At 41.1% G+C, this 19,327-nt stretch overlaps 1 protein-coding gene across 4 annotated transcripts in view; it reads left to right on the top strand.

Moving 5' to 3' along the window:
- Positions 1 to 19,327, top strand: part of EFHC2 (EF-hand domain containing 2) — a 259,310-nt gene that overhangs the window by 170,576 nt on the left and 69,407 nt on the right. For all 4 annotated transcript variants that reach the window (XM_055121648.1, XM_055121644.1, XM_055121646.1 and 1 more), the window contains exons 9-11: positions 1,226 to 1,368; positions 4,902 to 5,098; positions 7,928 to 8,058. In XM_055121648.1, the coding sequence (XP_054977623.1) occupies positions 1,226 to 1,368; positions 4,902 to 5,098; positions 7,928 to 8,058 (471 nt within the window). The remainder of the gene's footprint in view (positions 1 to 1,225; positions 1,369 to 4,901; positions 5,099 to 7,927; positions 8,059 to 19,327) is intronic.

The following is a 19,327-nucleotide window of genomic DNA, read 5'->3' as shown; positions in this document are numbered from 1 at the left end:
GACAAAATCCTTCTACCTATATAGAACCTTAATTCCTTAAAGTGTATTATTTTTACTATAATACCTTTTGTATGACTTATAATACTGTTAATGATAGGGTTTCATGCATGCAATGTCCCAATACCACACCCTCCAGCAGAATGTTCGCTTCCCTCCACCATTGTCTCAGAGGTCTCCTCCCCTTGGGTACACTCCGTTCTGTAGACTGGTTAGTTCTCACATTCTGTTGCCTTTGGTCATTTGTTATTCTCTTACTATGTTTCTTTATACACACTTAGGAAATATGTGTAGCTGTCCCTCTCCTGACTGACTTTTCTCAACACAATGCCCTCCAGTCCCATCCATGTAGCACCAAATCACCTGCTTTCATTTTTTTCCTATAGCCAACTAGTATTCGATTGTGCATATGTATCAGTTTCTCTATCCAGTTATCTATTATTGGACACTTGAGTTAAAACATTCATTTTTTTTGAGCTCTCTTTTGTTTTGGTTTGGTTTGGGGTCACACCCAGTGGTCCTCAGGGCTTACTCATGGCTCCTGGCAGGGTTTGGGGGCCATGTGGGATACCGGGGATCAAACTCAGGTTGAATTCGTGCAAAGTAAGCACCCTACCCACTGTACTATTACTCCGACCCAGAACCTTAATTCTTAATAAGAATGTTGAACTTTTTCAATTTTATAGTTTATGCTACCTTAGAAACAGCATACCTGAGGTGGGCGTGGGTCAAATGAAGGTCAAAATGCAAATATTCAGTTAATAAAATCAATAAATCATGGAACTGTAGCTGCTAGCATGATGATTACAGTTAGTAATACTATGTAACCATGTTTGAAAATTGCTAAAAGAATATATCCTTTTTGGTTTTCTTTTATTTATTGTTTTACAGCCACACCTAGCAGTGTTCAGGTCTTACTTTTTCCTTGTGCTCAGGGATCACTCCTGACAGGGCTTGGGGGACCATATGGGGCATCAGGGGTAGAACCTGGTTTACCACATGCAAGGCAAGCACCTTATCCAATATATTATCTCTTCAGCCCCAAGAATAGATCATAAAAGTTCTCATCACATGAATAATAATTATGTATTGGGTGATACACCCAAAACTGATGTAATGTATTTGTCAATGTTAACACAATCAAACATAGCAAGTTTTATAGGTTTTGAAAAATATGTGATGTCTATTACTTGTAAGATGCTTTAACACTTATTTTTCTTCCATTTAGCTATGGCAACGTAAGCAATACATTACGATTTTTTGCCAGAATGTGTTCACGCAAAAATACCGAGGTGGACAGGATGTTTGTTATTTCATATTTTCTTGGTGATGACACACTGTCCGTCTTTGAACCTATATTGAAGAATTCAGGTAAGAGATATCTCTTACAGCAATTTCGTCAAACAGTGAACATCTGTTTACTTTGAAACTCAGGGAAAATGACCAGATTTCACAACTTAGACAAATCTATGATAGCGGATTTTTTTTAAAAAAGTTACCAAATACTGAAGGGAGGATGGAGTTTTTAATTTTCTGGTATCAGCAATCAAAGAAACCACACACATGATGCTGTACTACTGAGCTACATCTGTGGTCTTTTTTTTTTTTTCTTAACCACCAGAGGCTCATTTTGACAAGGATCTCTTAAATAGGAACTTAAGTATATAAAGTTATAAAAGAGGGGCCACTTAGGTTGGGTCAGGACTGGGAGCTTGTGATACCTCCGTTTGGTCATCATTACCCCTTCTGGATTCAGAGACTCCAAGGGCTGCGAAGTTAGAGTCTGGCTACCATCAGTTTTACTCACAGTTATGATAAAAGACACATCTGTATTGTTGAGTTGATAGTACTCTTTGTAAAATGTTTGCTCAATCAAAAGGCAAGAATCCAGATGAATATATTTAAGCTCCAGAGTCCATCTTCCTTTAACTTCTCTCTCTCTTAAAGCAGTTGCCAAGACTCCAGAATCCAGGCCACTGGGATACAGATGTGTGGAGTGGGATACCATGGCCATTTTTGAGCCCCATTGATTTTGACTTAACAAATTATGAAACTGCAGTTTTTTTTGTCCCCAAATGTTTGTTTTGGGGACCAAACCCAGCAGTGCTCGGGGCTTAACTTCTGGTCCTGAGCTCAGAATTACTCCTGGTGGTGCTCGGGGGACCATTTGGGATGTTGTGGATTAAAACAGGCTGGCCACATGTAAGGCAAGCACCTTACCTGCTCTATTATCATTCCAGCCCCTAAAATGTTCAGAAATGTCTGAAAAATTGGTACTTAAAAGACACCATTTGGGAAGAATAATTAATGGTGTGCTAGTTGACTGGCTTTCTGAAAACACATTTAAAGGCTCTCATTTGTACTGTTTTCAGATTTCCATGGTGTAAATACCCCACCATACACAATTTCAAGAAACTAAAACAACTGCTTTAAGGATTTTTCCAGAATCCCTGGAAATTTAGGGGACCAGAAGATAACTCAAAGGGCTGGCATGCATGCTTTGCTTGCTTGAGGGTACTTGTTTGGTCCATGGAACTACATAGACCCCGAAACACTACCAGTTTGATTTCAGTGACCCCCCCCAGCACCACCAGGGCTGAGCACTGAATCATCACTGCCAGGCTGGAATACTGGTGGGAGTTGCCCCTGGTGCTCCCAAGCACTACTAGGGAATCCCTCTCCAAATACATTTTTTAAAATTTATTTATTTTTAAATTAGTGAGTCACAGTGAGGGTACAGTTACAGATTCACACATTTTCGTGCTTGTTTTTCCCTCATGCAATGTTTGAGAGCCCATCCCTCCACCAGTGTCCATTCTCCACCACCAATGAACCCAGTATCCCTCCCATCCCCCCAAAGCCATCCCCTCACCCCACCCCACCTTTGTGGCAGGGCATTCCAATTTGATCTCTCTCTTTCCCTTTGGGTGTTGTGGTTTGCAATAGGGGTATTGAGTGGTCATCTTGTTCAGTCTCTAGTCTACTTTTAGCTGCATCTCCCTTCCCGAGTGGGATCTCCAGTCACACTTTACTTGGTATTCCCTTCTCTATGTGGGATGACTTTCCCCCAGCATGTGAGGCCACCTTCCAAGCTATGGAGCCAACCTCCTAGTATTTTATACTATTATTCTTGGGTATTAGTCTCCTACTCTGTTACCCAAATACATTTAAAATAAATAGTAAAGCAAAACAAACACTGTATATGCCAAATCCCTGAAAATTTAATAATCTGTTCTTAAGACCTAGGATGAACATATCAATGAATAATAAATATGTTGTATAACTAAGTCAGATTTCACTGTGATTTGAATACTGGGTCACATATTACAATATAAAATCAAGTAGAGATGAACTTAAAGTCAGGCTCTCAAAGGTCAAAATGCAGCTCTAGAATGGGAGAGATGCCATCATGCAAATTGTAATATGCCTAAAACAGAAAATGGATGTAATGCTCAACTCCAAGCTTGCTATTAATAGCAGTCACAATTGACTACCAACAACTATCTTTACAAAAACTTTTGTGAGGTTAAAAATTGTGCTTATGCAGGTCCTCCGAAAGGCAAATCACAAAGATAGAATTAAGTATGCAAGAAATTTGGTGAGAATAAAGATCTGAGAAGAGCCAGAGGAGAGTAGGAGAGCTGTCAGACTACACTACAACTCTGACTCCTGTGGAGGACAGGAGGGAGGGGCAAAGGGGAACATCTTTGCAGTGAAATTCTGAGACAATTTTGGCATGGCTGATGGGGGAGTTCAAAAGCTAAAGCCAGTGTACAGTGTTTCCCAAAGTGAGTAGGGAATGGGCAGGAGCCCTGGAATAATCCAGGGAGGGGGGTGTTGGTAGTAGCCTGAGGCACGGTTGAGTCGGGAACACTTCATATTTTTCTATAAAATGGTAGATTTCCAGGAGGGGGACCCAGTAATTTTTTTCTCAAATGGGTCAAAAGCTATATAAGCTTGGGAAATACTATATTATTTTGAGGAAAATTCAACTGACTGAAGAGTTCCTTGCCTTAGTATCTCTGGCAGCAGCCTTTAGGAAGCATCACTTGGGTACAAACCTAGGGACAGAAAGAATTTAGAACATAGCAGCCAGATCCTTCCATTTTCTTAACTGAGAGGCACATTTTCATGACACTCACAGTTCGTTCCCATTTTACTAGTGACAGTTTAGAGATCTTCACCCATGGTTTTTGAGCACGGTAGTGTGATGAGGCTGATTCAGAAAGCTCATCTGTTGGTCTCAGGTTGTGTTTATAGGTCTGGAGATGCAGTTAAGTATCAGAAGTTATTGGAATCCCAAGTTGCACTCTACTTGCTGCAGGAAATCAAAACCAATTAACGAGCTGGAGAAAGAAACGTGTGACAGTGCAAAGAGAAGCAAATATTATGCCTGTAGAACAAAAGAGTTCCAGGGAGTGTAATAGTTATCTTCAGAAACTAAAGTCAGCTCCTTTTCTGAGGTGGAGCATTTTATACTTAATCTGCCTGTTAGAACAAGACACCATCTGGACAAATAGGTGGAAATGAGCTCAAGTGAGGAATTTTTTACCTGGTACTGTTCAAACATGCATTCAAGAATCATATCTTCCTGATGTCCCAGTTCTCACTACACCGCTGAACAGATCCGTGCTAAGTGTTTGTTGTTTGGGCTTGGGCAGGGAGTAGAGCGAGAAAGAGCACTAGAATGCGATGTCACTTTTATCTTTCCATATTTGCCTAGGAAGTCTCATTTTTTTTTTTTACCAGCCGCTTCATTCTTCACTTCAGCCTGAGAATAATAGGTTATATGAGTTCACAGCTAATCCCCTATGGTCTGTGTTTGAACATGAACTAGCTCCGGGCAAGTCATATAGTTCTTTGAAGTATAAAGGCTACTCATTAACTTCTCTCTTTTTCTATAGGGTATGCTGGTGGGTTGTTCTTGAAAAGAAGTCGTGTTAAGAGGCCTGGGCAAGCAATTTTTAAAAGTGAACCATCGAAATATATTCAGCCTGAGGAGCTTTATGTTGGAGCAAAAGTGAATGTGAATGGCTACGTATTTCGTCTGCTCAATGCTGATGAGTACACCTTAAACTTCATGGAGAAACATCCTGACAGGGTGAACTTGCTTTGTATAATTCTTGACTTGTCTCTCAGCACTCTCAAGGCTGTTTTTTCCTTTCTGTAGGCCCTTTCTTCTTTCTTTTGCCACTCGTTTTACATTGTGCATTCACACATGTGGGCATGAATAATGGATCTGCGTGACTTGGCCCCAGGTCCCCTCACAGAGTCTAGGCTCTGGTCTACTCTGTTTACATGCTGGGTCCTCTGCTGCCCAGCATCACGAATGCCAGGCAGAGGCAGGCTCCAGGTTGAATCAAGTTTCCTGGGTTTTCTGCTGAGGCTAACAATGTTTTCAGAAGGAAATGCAGCTACTATAGGAAATAAAAGGAAATTTCTGTGCCGCTCACTGTGCTATGCCAATTAATTGGCATAAACCACCCGAGAAGGCCAAGACCTGAACGAACAGAAACCCCAAGGGAACTGGATAGTTGCATAGTTGCATCTTTCCCCAACAGGAGCTACCTGAAACCTAAATAAGAATTCAATGACAAATTGGCAGCAGTGAGCTCAGAGTTTTATTGTTTGAGATAAAATGGCAGAGGAATACTATTATTAAAAGTATAATGGTGGCAGTGTGGTTCAGTAAAAGGAACATGTTGGCCAGATCATGATTTGTTTCAAAGCGTGGACTAGTTTCATTTGGAAACTTGTACATTTTAGAATCATTAATATTGAAAAAAATCAACCTGGAAACTATTTGAAAAGCGTCCACCTTTAAGTAATAATTTTTATATGCCAAATTACATGTATATAGTACCAACTTCATTTCATATGTATACTAAATGCTCAGTGGTAAGTTGCCAAGATGAGTCTCTCTATATCACATGATTCAAGTCAGTTAAGGTCCTCTGAGAAGCTGATACCAAGACATGCACATGTGCAAGAGATTTGTTTGGGGAAAAGACCAACGTAGAATCAAGGGAGGAGGGGCAAAAGCAGGGGAGGGGGTGTGGGTAGACTGTCATGTATTTCTTAGCCCTGAGAAAGGGGAGGGAGGGAAGAGGGGTGGGGAAAGAACTTCATAGACAGCACAGCACAAACTCTGGGCCAGAACTGCTGGACCCCCAGAGCCAACTGCCCATCAGTCCCATGTCAGGCAGAATGACCCAGCTGCTGGTGCCTCTCTGGGCTTCGTCATTGGATGGGGAAAGCTTAGGCAGAGTGTGGCTAAGATAGGAATGCTGTGGAGGATACCGGAGTCACAGCAGCTGGGGGATGTCAGCTAACAAAGCTCTTCTCTGCATGGTCTCTCTTGGTGGGAGGCCCAGAAATTACCTCTGGGGCTCCCCCCAACCCCCCAGCTCTCCATTTACAACGTGAAGGATTCAGGTTATCAGCTGATAACTGGTTGCTATTCCAAAGCACTGAATGCTTTAGATAAGAGATGTAAAAATAGGGCAGTTAGATATCTGGAGACTAGCAGGTTGGGCTTGGCCATCTGACTCCACATGGAATAGCTGAGGGCCCTTAGACATGTATCTTCCCTGAGCTGCACTTTCCTCCTCTTTCAAGTGGGAGTAAGACAGTGCCTATTTTCATAGAGTTGCTATGACAATGAGTTGCAATAATCTATATGAAGTGCTTACTTCTGTGTGGCTCATAGCATGCTAGCTCGGTGTAGGTATTGTAAATGAGGGCTCCGTTTTCAAGTACAGCATTAACCCATATAAAAATATATAGCATGAATATCTACAAGCATGCATGTGTTTGTGTGTGTGTGAAGCATAAGTATGTGTGTGCATGTGTATAATACACAGAGGGGCTTGTTTTCCTTTCATAAAGATGAAAGCTTGGTGGGACATTATCTATTGTCAGCATCCCGAGTGAAAACAGCAGTATCTTAAAACTACCCTTAACAAAGATATTCTAAGCTGAGGAAGATTAATGTACTCCTTATTGTCAGTCTGGTGAATTTTTTTCAAAAGAGCTAGTAGATGAAAGGAAATGCAGGAAAGGGGTGGGGGGTGGGAAATTGTCTTAAGCACCAAGCTTTCTAGTGGATGAGAGTTTTCTATTCAATTACCAAATTACTACCAGCATTCTTGTTCTTATTTCCAAACTTGGCTCTTGCAGGATTTTTATATAATAATAATTAGCTATTTAATAATAATAATTAGCTGTAATTATCATCATCATCATCATCACCATTATTTTTATTTGGCTTTTTGGGTCACACCCTCTGATTCTCAGGGATTACTCCTAGCTCTGCACTAAGGAATTACTACTGGCGATGCTCAGGGGACTATATGGGATTCCAGGGATTGATTCCGGGTTGGCCGCATGCAAGGCAAATGCCCTACCCACTGTACTATTGCTATGGCCCAGCTGTAATTATGTGCAATTTAGGCTTTGTTGGATTGAATAGGAAGTCTGGGAAAGTAAAAAGCAAACAAAAAACTCACATGATAGGAAACAGGGATTAGGGGCTTCCTTGAGAGTTGAATGTGGGGTATTGCAGTGTAGGTGGATCTGTGACACACAGCCTTCCTCAGCTGAGTGTAGAGTCTGGTGGCCAAGTATGGTGGCTACTGAAGACTCTAGGGAAAATAAGGGTCTACTTAGCTAATTTGAACCCACATTCTCTTTATTAGGGTTTCCCAATATATGAATTCAATGTCCAGAAGTTAAAGGGAAGAGGTTGAAGTGGAAGGGTTCTTTCTGTTGCCTGTACTTTCAGTTCATTTTGTTTTCATCTGGGCAATGGGATGTTGCTCAGTGTTCTAATGCCTTAACTGAAGAGATCCAAATCTGGCCATCAGAAAGATTAGGCTCCCTATATTTCAGGCATGTTTAAATATTTTCCCTTTCTTCCCCACCCTTCCAGTTTCCTCTGAGTGATATCAAACTTGCCCTACAAAAGCTGAAAGATGAACAATCAAAATCCAGAGAAATCCAGCAAGTATTTATAGCTCTTGATAATCTTCACACAAGAAAGGTGGATTTTAATACGTTCAGGTGAGCACTATTCTGCTGGCAATTTTATTTTCCTTTTTAAAGTGTCCAAGGAGCAGAAAGAAAAAAGTTCTTCCATATTGTTTCCTAATTAATTTACTACCTAAAATTGTTTCAAGGGATTGCCATATCTTATCATTGACTTTGTGGTCAAGGCTCACCCACTTCTGGTAAACTGTTTGCATTTTCATAAAGACTTTATAGGTGAGAACAGAGTGGCCAAAGCATGGAAATCTAGTTAAAAATTCAGGAGGTCATTAAAAGGTAAACTGCTGTTATTTGGGATCAAAGAATTACAAGTTGGGGAGCATGGATTTGGGTAAAAATCTAAAATGTGTCTCAAGTTGGGACAAAAGTCCAATTTTGCAGGATGAGATAATCATCAGGTGATGAAGTCATAAGGTACAAGTCGGTAAAAGTTCATGGTTATCAGTTTTTCCAAACAAGATATTGTGGCTCTTGTGAACTTTTCAAGCAACTTGTTTATGAAACAATTCATTGTTCTTTGGCCAAGTCCAAAAGTCTGACCCAGTTTAAACAAATTTCGAAATTGGTTTTTCTGTAGTGTCTTTCCAGCTCCATTTCAAAATGGCTTCACTTATGTCAGCTATTCACAGTCACCTTTTCTTGTGAATCATGACATTAAAGAAGAATGCTGGGAAGGGTGCATCCGAGTGAGAAAAGCAAGGGGAAAAATATAGTGTAAGAGCACCCCATTGATATCTGTGGATTAAGGAAGGGACATTCTACCGAGAAATGTCAGAAAAGATAGGGGAAACATTATTATAAAAGAATGTGATAATATATGCATCCACATATATGTAAGCATATGCACATTTGTGCATTTTGAAATATGTGAACATAAATTGTGAAGAAATATATGACAGTAATTAGCTATCTCGAAAGAAAATAGAACAATAAAGATTTTCTCTAAGGTAAAGCTGAATTCTGAGACTGTTCAGTGGCTGACTTAGGCAAATTTCCAACTCATGGAAACACAAGGAAATTCAAAAGCAGGGTCTGGACGATTGTGAAACATGTTAGCCTTAAAACAAAGTGAACGGAGTGCTCACAAGAATGTAAATTAAATCATGGATGGAGGACAAAGAAGACTTTCACTTTAGGTGGAGAATTCTGGCTCTTGCAAACAATAGGGGCTGAAAGCTATATAGGAAACCCAGGTTGATGTAGTCAAGATGTGGGCTGAGAAAGGAGGAAAGTCAGCCCTGAAGACGGTAGAAGGAAAGTCTTTCCACCTTCATGTCTGAAGTCATTGTTGCCTTAGTACCTGGTGACCTGAGCATCTCACTAGGTCCAAAGCATCCCAGCAGCTCATTTGTTGTTTGAACAATGCTCGTTTATTGTTTCCAAAATGTTCTTTAGCAAAAAAGCCACCAGAGGACATGTTTTTATTGTTTCGAGTGCCCAACCTTCTGGGATCAATAAGAATTTATCGTTCTTTGTTGTTGTTCATAGTCGTACACATGTTCGTGGCCTTTGGGAAAATAAAGGGGGGCAGAGCAAAGAGCAAAAACAGTCACTCAGGCCATGGGCTAATGGAAAGCAGTGGCAGAGAAACCAAATTTTCATCAGAAATTAGGGTGTGGTTTCATTTTGTTAGTGTCCGTTTTTAAAAGCATCTATTCTCCCAACACTGGAAAAAACCTATTAGAAACACTTTGCTGAGTTTTATGAGGTTCTTTGGGAAGCACTTAGACCAGAGAGGGGATCCAGAAAGGGTTACTCTGCAGATGGAGGCTTGGCCCTAACTTGTGGACGGAATAAAGGGCTGTCACACTGTGATAAGAGCATGACCAAAGGCAGTGTATACTGAGAAGTCACCAACTCCCAAATTTTAGATCCTGTCCTGATGAGAAATTCCTTATGATGATAATCTAGTCAGGTCATGTTTGGCTTGAAAAGCCCTTCAGTAGCGTGATATTGTCCTTGCAGTAAGAGGCACACATTTCCCCGTAGCCAGCAGGGTCTTCAGTGGTGCGGTTTTATTCCCCACATCCTTACCTCCTATTCTCCAGTCTTGTCATTCAGCATCTCGAGTGTGACAGGCTCTTTCCAGTTTCCATGCCCATGTGCCTGAGGGCCTCTCCACCTGGAATCGCCCCAACATCCTTTTCATAGTACTGCATACTCAGAGGGCCTTCTTTCTGACTGTGCTACCTAACGGAGTCTCTCACTGTTATCCGGCCCCCTCATAGAGTGCTTTTTTCACACCACTTAGCCCAACTTGCAGTTACTTTACTTCAGTTCTCTACCCCATATGTGCTGGTGCCTTCTGTTTGAATGTGAGCTTTCTGAGGGGCAGGGCCCTCCACCATCCTGTTCACTCATGTATCACACCTAATGCCTACTTTAATTCCTCAATGGAATCATGAGCTGCTGGAATTTTTCTAGGGTATGCCTAGATGTCCCCGATCCTCATATATGCCACTTTCTCTGTTGCTCACTGTAGTTCTGTGCTTGGACACACATGTGGATCTCTAACACATGCTTTGTAGTGTTCTCTTTGACCCCTTATGCCCTTCCTTGGGCAAAGGCAGAGGAGCTACACAGCCAACCACCAGCACACCACACCCTAATTTAATTCTATGCTTGGCACTCTCACTAATATTTTTCTTTTGTTTATATCTGCGTGTCTACTTTCAGGCAATAAATAAAATCTCTTTTAGATCAGGGAACTCTTCCTGCTTTAGCTTTATCACTTTTCATTGTGCCTGGATAATAGCCTGGTGTTAATACGTATTTGTTGACTGGTTATCTTTCATCCAGCCTCTCTTCTCTGGCCTTTACCTGTAGGCTGACTCTGAATATTAGTTCTTTAAACCTAAAGCTTTTTCCTTTGTAGAGCTGGAAATGTGAATGTTCCTGGGGACAGCTCTCCTTTAAGGTCCCTTAGGTATCTCAAAATAACCTTCTCTAAATTGACCTCACTTCTACCACAAAGATATAGCTTGGAGCCCTATTTTGGTAAAGGTCAACATATTTGTCTCCAGGACCAGGTCCAAGGTCTGGCTTGTCTTTCTCCTGTCCCTATCTTGACCTCTCCTACCCAGCCCTTGAAATTGTACTTCATAAATCACTTTTCTCTACTGGAAGCTTCACTGTTGCAGTATTTCTTCTTACCTCTGTCCACTGTTCACTTGGACCCTTTTGCAAGCTGTCCGATTGCCTTTTCTTAACTTTCATCCTCCACAGTTTTGCTAGATACCTTCCAGGTTGATGTCACTCCTCTGTGCTAAACTCAGCGGTACCTCATCATTGTCTCCAAGGAAAATCCCAACTTCTCAATGTTTCAGGTGAGTTTGGTCATGATCTGACCCTTTGCTTTCCCCTCTCGCTTATTTCCATTGCTCTTGAAGAATATTTCTGCAGAAATCACTGCTTTATTGACTACTTACTGTGGGCCAAGCTTCATGCTAAGTGCTTTTCATCTATTACCCACTGGTAACGCATGTTGAGTTATTTGTTTACTTCCTGCCTCTGCAATCAGCTCCTGCCACAAGCAATAGATGTTTGTTGAATAATTTAATGAATGGTCCTATTTTTCAAGGAACATTCAGTCTAAAGTTTGCAACAAATAAGTAAATAATTAATTACCTTGTACCCAGAGCAGGACAATTTGTCTCTGACTCTAGCAGAGCCAGGGAGAGCAAGATGTGACTCTCATAGCCAAGTGACACAGCCACTCTCTTCACATTCCTGTACCTCTCAACGCTTTTGTCTGTATACTGATCTCGACGGTCCTTTGTAGACACGGACACCCTGAAATGCTAACCCCGTAGATTTATAAATGAGCCCAGGAAACGATCCCTTTTCAGAGTGTGCACGTTGAAATAGTCAGAGGAGGCAGGCAGAGGCAGGTTTGTGGTACAGGCTTCTGGGCCTTGTCAGTGTGATCCTCTCCTCCCTGCATGTGCACTTGGCACTCGAAGTATCCACCTGGGGCCTCAGAGCCTGGACCTGTTCCTCTGGGCAGTGGGCCAAGCCCCAGGCATTTCCTTCCTTCTCAAAGATTGTACTTATTCTCCAGGAAATCTGCAGGGAAAGAGCAAATAAACTACCTCTGTATAAAGATAATGGGTTAGCCTTATAGTCTAATACATAGAATATATTATAATAAAATAATAATAATATAATAATGAATTAATGGATGGGACTTGGAGATATTTGCCCCAAAACTGACCTGAAGGAATTCGGGGAGTTGGTCATTGGGAACTAGGAAGGAAGTGGGGGAGGGACTGTTTCTCTTCCACCGGTGGGGGTCACTAGTTCTGCTCTTAAGTGGCTCTCTTTCTCTGGGACCCTTCTTGCATGCTCTGTCAGACTGCCTCTGAGAGCCGCTGCTGGTTATCCAAGAAAATGCAGAGAAGCTTTCTTTTTTAATGTTATTGAATCATCGTGAGATAGTGGCAAGCTTTCATGTTTGGATTACAATCTCACAGTGATCAAACACCCATCCCTCCACCAGTGCACATTCCCCACCACCAATATACCGGGTGTACCCCCCCTTTCCCATCCTCCCCCTGCCTCCATGGCAGACAGTATTCCCCATACTCTCTCTCTACTTTTGGGCATTATGGCTTGCAACACAGACACTGAGAGGTCATCATGCTTGGTCCATTATCTACTTTCGGCATGCATCTCCCATCCCAACTGGTTCCTCCAGCCATCATTTTCTTACTGATCCCTTCTCTATTCCATCTGCCTTCTCCCCTCCGCTCATGGAGAGCTTTCTTTCAAAGATGCTGAGTAGCTGGCTGATTGCAGCAAAGAGCCAGGTGAGGACTAGACTTGTCAGGGCTAGTAAGTCTTGCCATCAGGAACATGAGGAGGGGGGACGTGGGCCTGGATTCTGAATACACGTGGCCACAGCAGCAATGAGGGCCTCGTTTCAGGGAAGACTTACCAGACCCATCCTCCAGCCTCTTCTTGGAGTGTTTATCTGCCCATCCAAGGTGACACTTGGTCTCGTGTCGCTTGCGTGTGTGCTCGTCTTCTCTCCTAAGTGGAGTTCTCAGAAGGCTCCTTGTCTCCTTCACCTTGTGTCTCACTCAGATACCTTTAATATAGTGTCTCAGACCTCAGTAAACATGGTAAATTAAAGCCTTAATTCTTCCTCACACCCCCTTTACCAGTCTCAGGGCAAGAAGGTTGCTTGTGAACGTTTAGTCAGAAGTTCTTTCTGTGATATAGTCTCAGAGAAGTATCCCTTGTAAAGCTAAACAACTTCTTGATGGAAGTAGTATAATACAAATGGATCCGACTTTGGACTTGCGGCCTGAACCAAAAGCTCATCTCTGCCGTTTTGTCAGCCTGCTGGCCTTGAATAAGTTGCTAAACAATGCTTTCACTCTTAAAATAAAATAGTAGTGCTTATGACACAGGTTGCTATTATAAATAAATGTGATAATGTGTGGAAAATTCTTTTTATAGCACAGAGTACATAGTGGACACTATAAAATGAAAGCCCTTTGTCTTGATAGTGGAAACTTGGTGTCATAGAAAATACTAATAGGAATCTAGCCCCTGTTTTTGATATTTCAGTAAAGTGTACGTTTACCTCAGATGAGGTCACTGAACACATTCTCCAGTAAATGAGGTTGGAAGAAAGCCTTAAAAACTTAGAGGCCATGAAGGTGGAAAGTAAACATCTTTGTTGGTGGACCAAGGCTGGGAAACATTAGTATAATTCACCCTCTTACTGTCCTCCACTTCACGGAAGAAGATTGTAAATTTAGTGCTTAGAACATTCTAATGATCTCATCCTGATTTATCTCAGACAGTTATCTCTCCCTTTATGTGGTTTTGTTCTGTCTTAATTTGAACAACTCTGTACACGTTGTTGTTGGAGCTTTCGTTGTAAGCTGTCTATTAACGTCTTTTAAGGAAGCCACCAGACTGTGAATCTATATGAACAAAAGCAAAAAAGTAAACAAATTCTAAAAGCTCTCAAACAACTACTTCCATCAAGAACCAAATAGACATGCTGATAATCTTCATAGTGTATCTTTGAGAAGGGATAAATTTTTCAAAACATCGTGTTGAACCTTTCTAAAAGCATTCAGTATAAATAACATGATGTCACAGAAAAAAAGCTGTCCTGGGAATCAAAAAGTCCTAGTTCTTTGATTTGATTATGTCATTTCCTGATGGTGCTGTTTGTATTGGTGCGGGTAGCTTTAAGAAGCAGAATTCTCTCTGGCTAATGAAAGAGGAAAAAAAAATTATTAAAAGGATCCTGGGTGATTCACAGTATCTTTGGAAGGGTGGGAGAAAAAAAAGCTTGAGGCTAAATTCTAGGAACAGTGCCCAGAACAGGGCTGTAGAACTGATGAGAACATGGCCTGTATTACCACTGCACCACCCACTACTCGTTCTTGCATTTGCACTGCTGCCAAGAACCAGATTTTACTGCAAGCATTACTACCACCACATTTGGCAGTCTTGTGTCCTTTGCACTCTGGAAAGCTGGCAACCTACTTTTCTTTTTTTCCTCTTTTTTTTTTCTTTTTGGGTCACACCTGGCGATGCACAGGGGTCATTCCTGGCTCATGCACTCAGGAATGACCCCTAGCGGTGCCCAGGGGACCATATGGGATGCTGGGATTCGAACCCGGGTCGGCCGCGTGCAAGGCAAATGCCCTACCCGCTGGGCTATCGCTCCAGCCCCTGGCCACCTACTTTTCTTCTCTTCTTTTTTTTTTAATTACTTTCTCCTCCTTCTGCCCCTTCCCACCCCCTCTTTTTTTTTCCGTGCCACGGATTGAATCTAACCCTTCGTACACACTAGGTATCCACTCTACCACTGAACCACATCCCCGGCCAAGTTGTATACCTCTGATAACATATATGGATCATACTAAACTATTGTTTTTTCTTGTCAGTCCCATTCAAGTCAAAGTCAGCTTCCTTGATTAGTAGAGCCTGCGTATTTCTTTTTTATTGATTTATTTATTTTGGTGTTTTTGGGTCTTACCCAGTGATACTCAGGGGTTATTTCTGGCTGTGTGCTCAGGAATTACTCCTGTTGGTGCTCAGGGGACCATATGGAACGTTGGGGATCAAACCGGGGTTGGCTGCGTGTAAAGAAGTGCGCTCCCCATTGTGCTATCACTCTGGCCCCAAGTCCACATATTTCATACCTCAAGGAATGCTGGGGAATTGTGCTTGAAATTCTAAGTTGGGTAGCTGGGAATATAAGATAGAAATTTTCTCAGGTATAGAAAGGTAATTGTAAACACCCTTTTCATTTGCTATGAATACTGAGAGACAGAAAATACAAGCCAGCACAAGCAAAACAGAAAACAAAATGTTGACATTGTAAACTAAACTCCTTGTTAGCAACCACACCAAGCAAATCTACTTGCCTAGTTTTCCCACTTTGCAGATACTGCTCTAATCTACCAAGCAGTGAAACCAGACACATAACTCTTCTCTGTACTTTGATTCTTCTGCAATCTTTTATGAACCTTTTAGAGTTTAAGTTCTTAAATGAACATATTGATTAGGTTCAGGTTCATTGATTGGAAGCTGGCAGTTGTATTTTTGTTTGACTTTTGTTTAATGTCTTTAAAATTAGGAGCTTAAAAATTAAAAAATCTATATATCTGGCGCCTTTTAGAAAATAGACATTGCCTCATAGAAACAATCGGTTGAGGATGAGAAAGAGTCTCAGAGGAACTTATTTTCTGCTTTTCTTCCCTAGCTCTGTAATTCCTTACTGTCTTACACATTTCCCATTTATCTTACCTGCATACACTTGTAGGAATGTGACTAGATAAACTTTGGATTAGATTATTATAGGATCCCTTTCTGCCATAAAAATTTATTATTTTGTTGGTCTTGGTAGAGTGGAAATAAGTATTTAGGCATCACTGGATATATAACCCAAAGAGAACTCAAAGTTGACATAAATTAGAAGCTATGTGTATTTGTGTACCTAAAAATCGGAAAGATTCAGATTAAAAATAGAATCATTAAGAGTTCAGCAAGGGGAGGGATGTTGGGTTTACTGGTGGTGGAGAATGGGCACTGGTGAAGGGATGGGTTATCGAACTTTGTATGGGGGAATCATGAGCACAAAGATGTATGGATCTGTAACTGTACCCTCACGATGACTCTCTAATTAAAAATAAACTAATAAAAAAAAGAGTTCAGCAAACTAGCCAATATCAAGAAAACTACATAGAGTTGGGGCTCAAAAGATAGTATAGCAGGGCGAGCGCTTGCATGGCACATGGCCAACCCAGGTTTGATCTCCAGCATCCCATAATGTCACCTGCACTCCATCAAGAGTAATTCTTAAGTGCAGAGCCAGAAGTAACCCCTGAGCACTGCCAGGTGTGGCCCCCAAACCAAAACAATACAAAATTATATAAAGAGCAATAGTTTTACTTCATACCACTAATAACCAGAAAATGTTATGCAATGAGGCAACAAAAATTGTATTATAAATCATAGTGCTTCAAATAAAAAGAAAGTAATAAAATATTGTGGAATAAAGTGGAAAATAAATGTGCAATATTAAAATGAATACAATTTTAAAGCCTTGAGATATATCTGAGTGGGAAGACACTATTGTAAAAATTATAGTATTTCCAAAGTGATCTGTCCATTTGATACAACTCCAGTCAGAACTATATTGTAGATTTTGTTGTTGCTGCGATTAGATTTGGTTCAGTTTTATAGTATTGGTGATAAATGATTATTGATTATGAGATCCTTCAAGAATAACATGAAATTGAGAAAATATTGTGGAGAGTATTACATTCAAATAATAGAATTTAATTTATATATTTTTAATCATAAAACAGTAGTATGGTAATAACCCAAAATATCCGTGAAATAAGAGTATAGATAGGGTCTATAAGAGACCCATTTTAATGGACTTACTTTAACGTGTGGAGCACTGAAGCATTGTCATCCCATTATTCATCCATTTGCTCAAGTGGGCACCAGTAACGTCTCCGTTGTAAGACTTCTTGTTACTGTTTTGGGCATATCGAATACGCCATGTGTAGCTTGCCAGGCTCTGCTGTGCGGGCGGGATACTCTTGGTAGCTTGCCGGGCTGTCCAAAAGGGACGGAGGAATTGAACCCAGGTCGGCTGCATGCAAGGCAAACTCCCTACCCCCTGTGCTATTGCTCCAGTCCGAACTTCTCAAATCAGTGGATAACTAATGGACAGTTAAAGATTTTAATGGCATTTATTAGGAAGGTTTTTTTTTAAAATATAGTTTTATTTTGTGGTAGGATACAGGTTTCCAGATAGCCATAGAGGAAAAGCAGTCTGCATTGACTACATGAAAATTATATATTTCTCTATAGCAAAATACATCACAAAGATTCAAAGAAAAATGACAAATCAAAAAATTATTTACTGTCAGATATAGAACTACAGGATTTATATCAAATATTTATGAAAAGCACCTATAAAATCAACAATAAAAGAATTAAGGACAGGACTAATCCACCGAAGAACTGCAGATGAAAAGCCATGAAAAGATGCCCAATAATTGTTTAAGCTGGAACAAAAATGAAATATAATTTCTACCTCTTATATTGACATTTGTTAAAATTTAAATTTTTCCCATTGATTTATCACTTGTTTGCATATTATGAAATCTCACAGGTTTTATTTCTCACCTCTGTATTTGTGTAGTTATCACCACTCCCACTGTCAGTGTTCAAGTCTATATTAGGAACATTTTTGAGAGATATCACTGATTCCATTTGAGTATCTGGGATAACAAGTACTCTCATGGTTGGTAATGCATTTTTAATTGGATATTTTGGAAAGTAATTGACAATATGTGTCTCTTTACACTATTTTACCTAATATTTCACCCTTTACAATTTATTTTTGTTCCAAAAATGTCCACATAAAATGTAATATATGTGGGTATGTGTCTCATGGTCTACCAACTTAGCTAACCGATTGGAGCAATAGCATACCGTGTATGGCGTTTGCCTTGCACGCAGCCGACCTGGGTTCAATTCCTCTGTCCCTCTCAGAAAGCCCAGCAAACTACTGAGAGTAGCTCTGTTGGCTGTGTGCAAGACAAGCTCCCTACCCACTAGACTATCTTGCTAGCCCTATATTATTGAATTGTAGGAGTTCTATATATTTTGGATGCCATTTTTCAGATAAGTAACTTGAAAATATTGTGTTTTTTTCAATGGTGCTGGGAATTAAAGCTGGTCATGCAACGCAAATGCATTACTAATTGTAGGATAACATAGCTCAGGTAGTTTAGGTTTATTGCATTACTCCCATCACAGTGCTCCCATTCCTGTGTGTTTATTTGTAACTTCTTTCTTTGTGTTCTGTTGACTTGTAAATATTGTTTTTCTCTTCTCCTCGAGTCCTTTGTATGGGCAGAGGAAGAGTGTAGCAAATGTTATGCTTTTGTAACATGGGAGTCATTTGACTCTGCATGGTATTTTCCTCCTGGGCATCTGTTCTCTTGACCTAAGTAAGCCTCAGCTGCCTTTACTTCCTAGCACCCCCAAAAGTAGAGTCCCGACAAGGGATGGGACGGACCCAGGGCAAGTGGTGAGTTGTGTGCTAACCTGGCATCGAGATGGGCCTGGCCAAAGTGCCTAATGCTTAACTATAAGTTAACAGCTTGGTCAAGGACAAATGCTGTCATGATCCAGGAAGTAATAACTAGATTTGGACCCTGCTAGGGTTAGGAATGATTAATCAGGCCTGAGCGCTGTGGTCTGAGCCTGTGGCAAGATGTTGCCAGGAGAGCTGCCTTGCAAGCCTCAATGTATCTCTTGCTGTGTCCATACAAAAATAACTAGTATTAAGATGTGAATAAGTTCTTGGACTAGGGAAAGGAGAAAAACCTTAAGAGGTATTTTGCCTGCTGGCAGTCAGGAAGGGCTTTGGAATGCTCAGCCCTCAGGAAGGGCTTTCTTATGTTCATTTTGCTACCTGACTTTGTGTAGCCTAGAGTGCAAGGTGAAGAGAGACAAGTTGGAGGAGAGAAGAGTGAAGAAGGTGAATCCAGAGTCAAGTAGGATCCAAAGAGCTGAATGGAGGAGTGAGGAGCTAGGAAGGAAGAGGTGGGTGGGGAGAATGGAATAAACAGCAACTGATCAATTGACCAGCTTGGCCCTCATTTCCTCCTCCATCTGCCCCATGGCCCTGGCTGCTGGGCGAGCGGCCCCTGACCAAACCCCATACTTGGGGTGGGTCGATGGGAAGAGTTGCTGGGGCCCCCTGCACCCCCCCGCAGATGTTTTT

This window comes from Sorex araneus, chromosome X (genome assembly GCF_027595985.1).
Source record: "Sorex araneus isolate mSorAra2 chromosome X, mSorAra2.pri, whole genome shotgun sequence".
Taxonomy (NCBI): domain Eukaryota; kingdom Metazoa; phylum Chordata; class Mammalia; order Eulipotyphla; family Soricidae; genus Sorex; species Sorex araneus.
This window is presented reverse-complemented; position numbering and strand designations above follow the sequence as displayed.